The sequence below is a fragment of the Carlito syrichta genome, unplaced genomic scaffold, assembly GCF_000164805.1.
Source record: "Carlito syrichta isolate Samal-C Ts95f unplaced genomic scaffold, Tarsius_syrichta-2.0.1 Scaffold82255, whole genome shotgun sequence".
In the NCBI taxonomy this organism is placed as follows: Eukaryota; Metazoa; Chordata; class Mammalia; order Primates; family Tarsiidae; genus Carlito; species Carlito syrichta.
The window spans coordinates 280,766-281,701 of NW_007026351.1; the positions used below are offsets into that span (position 1 = coordinate 280,766).

The 936-nt window shown below is 59.5% G+C and overlaps 1 protein-coding gene across 1 annotated transcript in view; it reads right to left on the reverse strand.

Annotated features, from left to right (window-relative positions):
• Nucleotides 1–936, reverse strand: part of SOWAHB (sosondowah ankyrin repeat domain family member B) — a 3,732-nt gene that overhangs the window by 2,148 nt on the left and 648 nt on the right. The window contains exon 2 of the mRNA XM_021711141.1: nucleotides 146–231. Coding sequence (XP_021566816.1) covers nucleotides 146–231 — 86 coding nt within the window. The remainder of the gene's footprint in view (nucleotides 1–145; nucleotides 232–936) is intronic.

The window sequence follows — 936 nt, forward strand, 5'->3', positions numbered from 1 at the left end:
TCCTCCCCGGACTGCAGAGGTGCAGGCCGAAGTCCTGGGCGTGGGAGGTGCCAATCGGCCGGCGCGCCGGGCCCTCCGAAAGGCCTGTCTTCTTAAGTCTGGGGAGTGGTCTCAGAGCCCTCCGGGCGTCGGGGTTCCTGGAAACCCACTTCGTCTGCAACCCAGCCCGAACACGGGAATGCTGGCGGAGCCGCTCCTCCCGCCCCTCCGAGGAGCCGAAGACACCCAAATCTGTAGTGAAAAGAGGGAAATCACGCCGAAAACGACGACGGGCGGCTGCTGGTTGGGGCCTTACCCCTTCATAATTGTATCACGTTGAGGTCTAAGGAAAATCACCGTCTGGTGGCTTTTTGCCCCGCAGCGACAGTGAGCGGGAGCGATGGGGGCTGGGAAAGGGGATCTGGTGTCTGGTGCCTCTTTGTTTTTGTCTGCTCTAAAACTAGTGGGCAGCTGAGATCTGGGCAGCTGCGTCGTGTAGTTTGGGAACACCCTTTCCCCAGGCCAGGTTTCCCCTACAGCTGGGAAGGCCGAGGCTGGCCTGGGGAAAGGGTGGCCTGACTTGTCCCCAGTGCACCCCACACGAGAATGGCCGCCTGACCCTCAGTTTCCGTGGAAGGGCTGGGAAGCCCTCCCTACAGAAGCTAGCCTGTCACCCCTCCGAGAGCAGGCCTGCTGTAGCAGCGCTTTTCACCAACGCAGCCCCCTGGCTGATCCTTCTGGTCTTTGGGTTGAGATCCTGTGAGTGCTTCTCGGTGTCCTTTTTTAAAAAAAAAAAAATTATTCTTTTTGAGTTGAGGTGCAGTTTCATGGTCACACCTCACTGTAGCCTCAACCTCCTGAGCTCAGGTGATCCTCCCACCTCAGCCTCCTGAGTAGCTGGAACGACAAGGGTGCGCCACCACACCCAGTTATCCCCCCCCACCACCCCCCACCCCC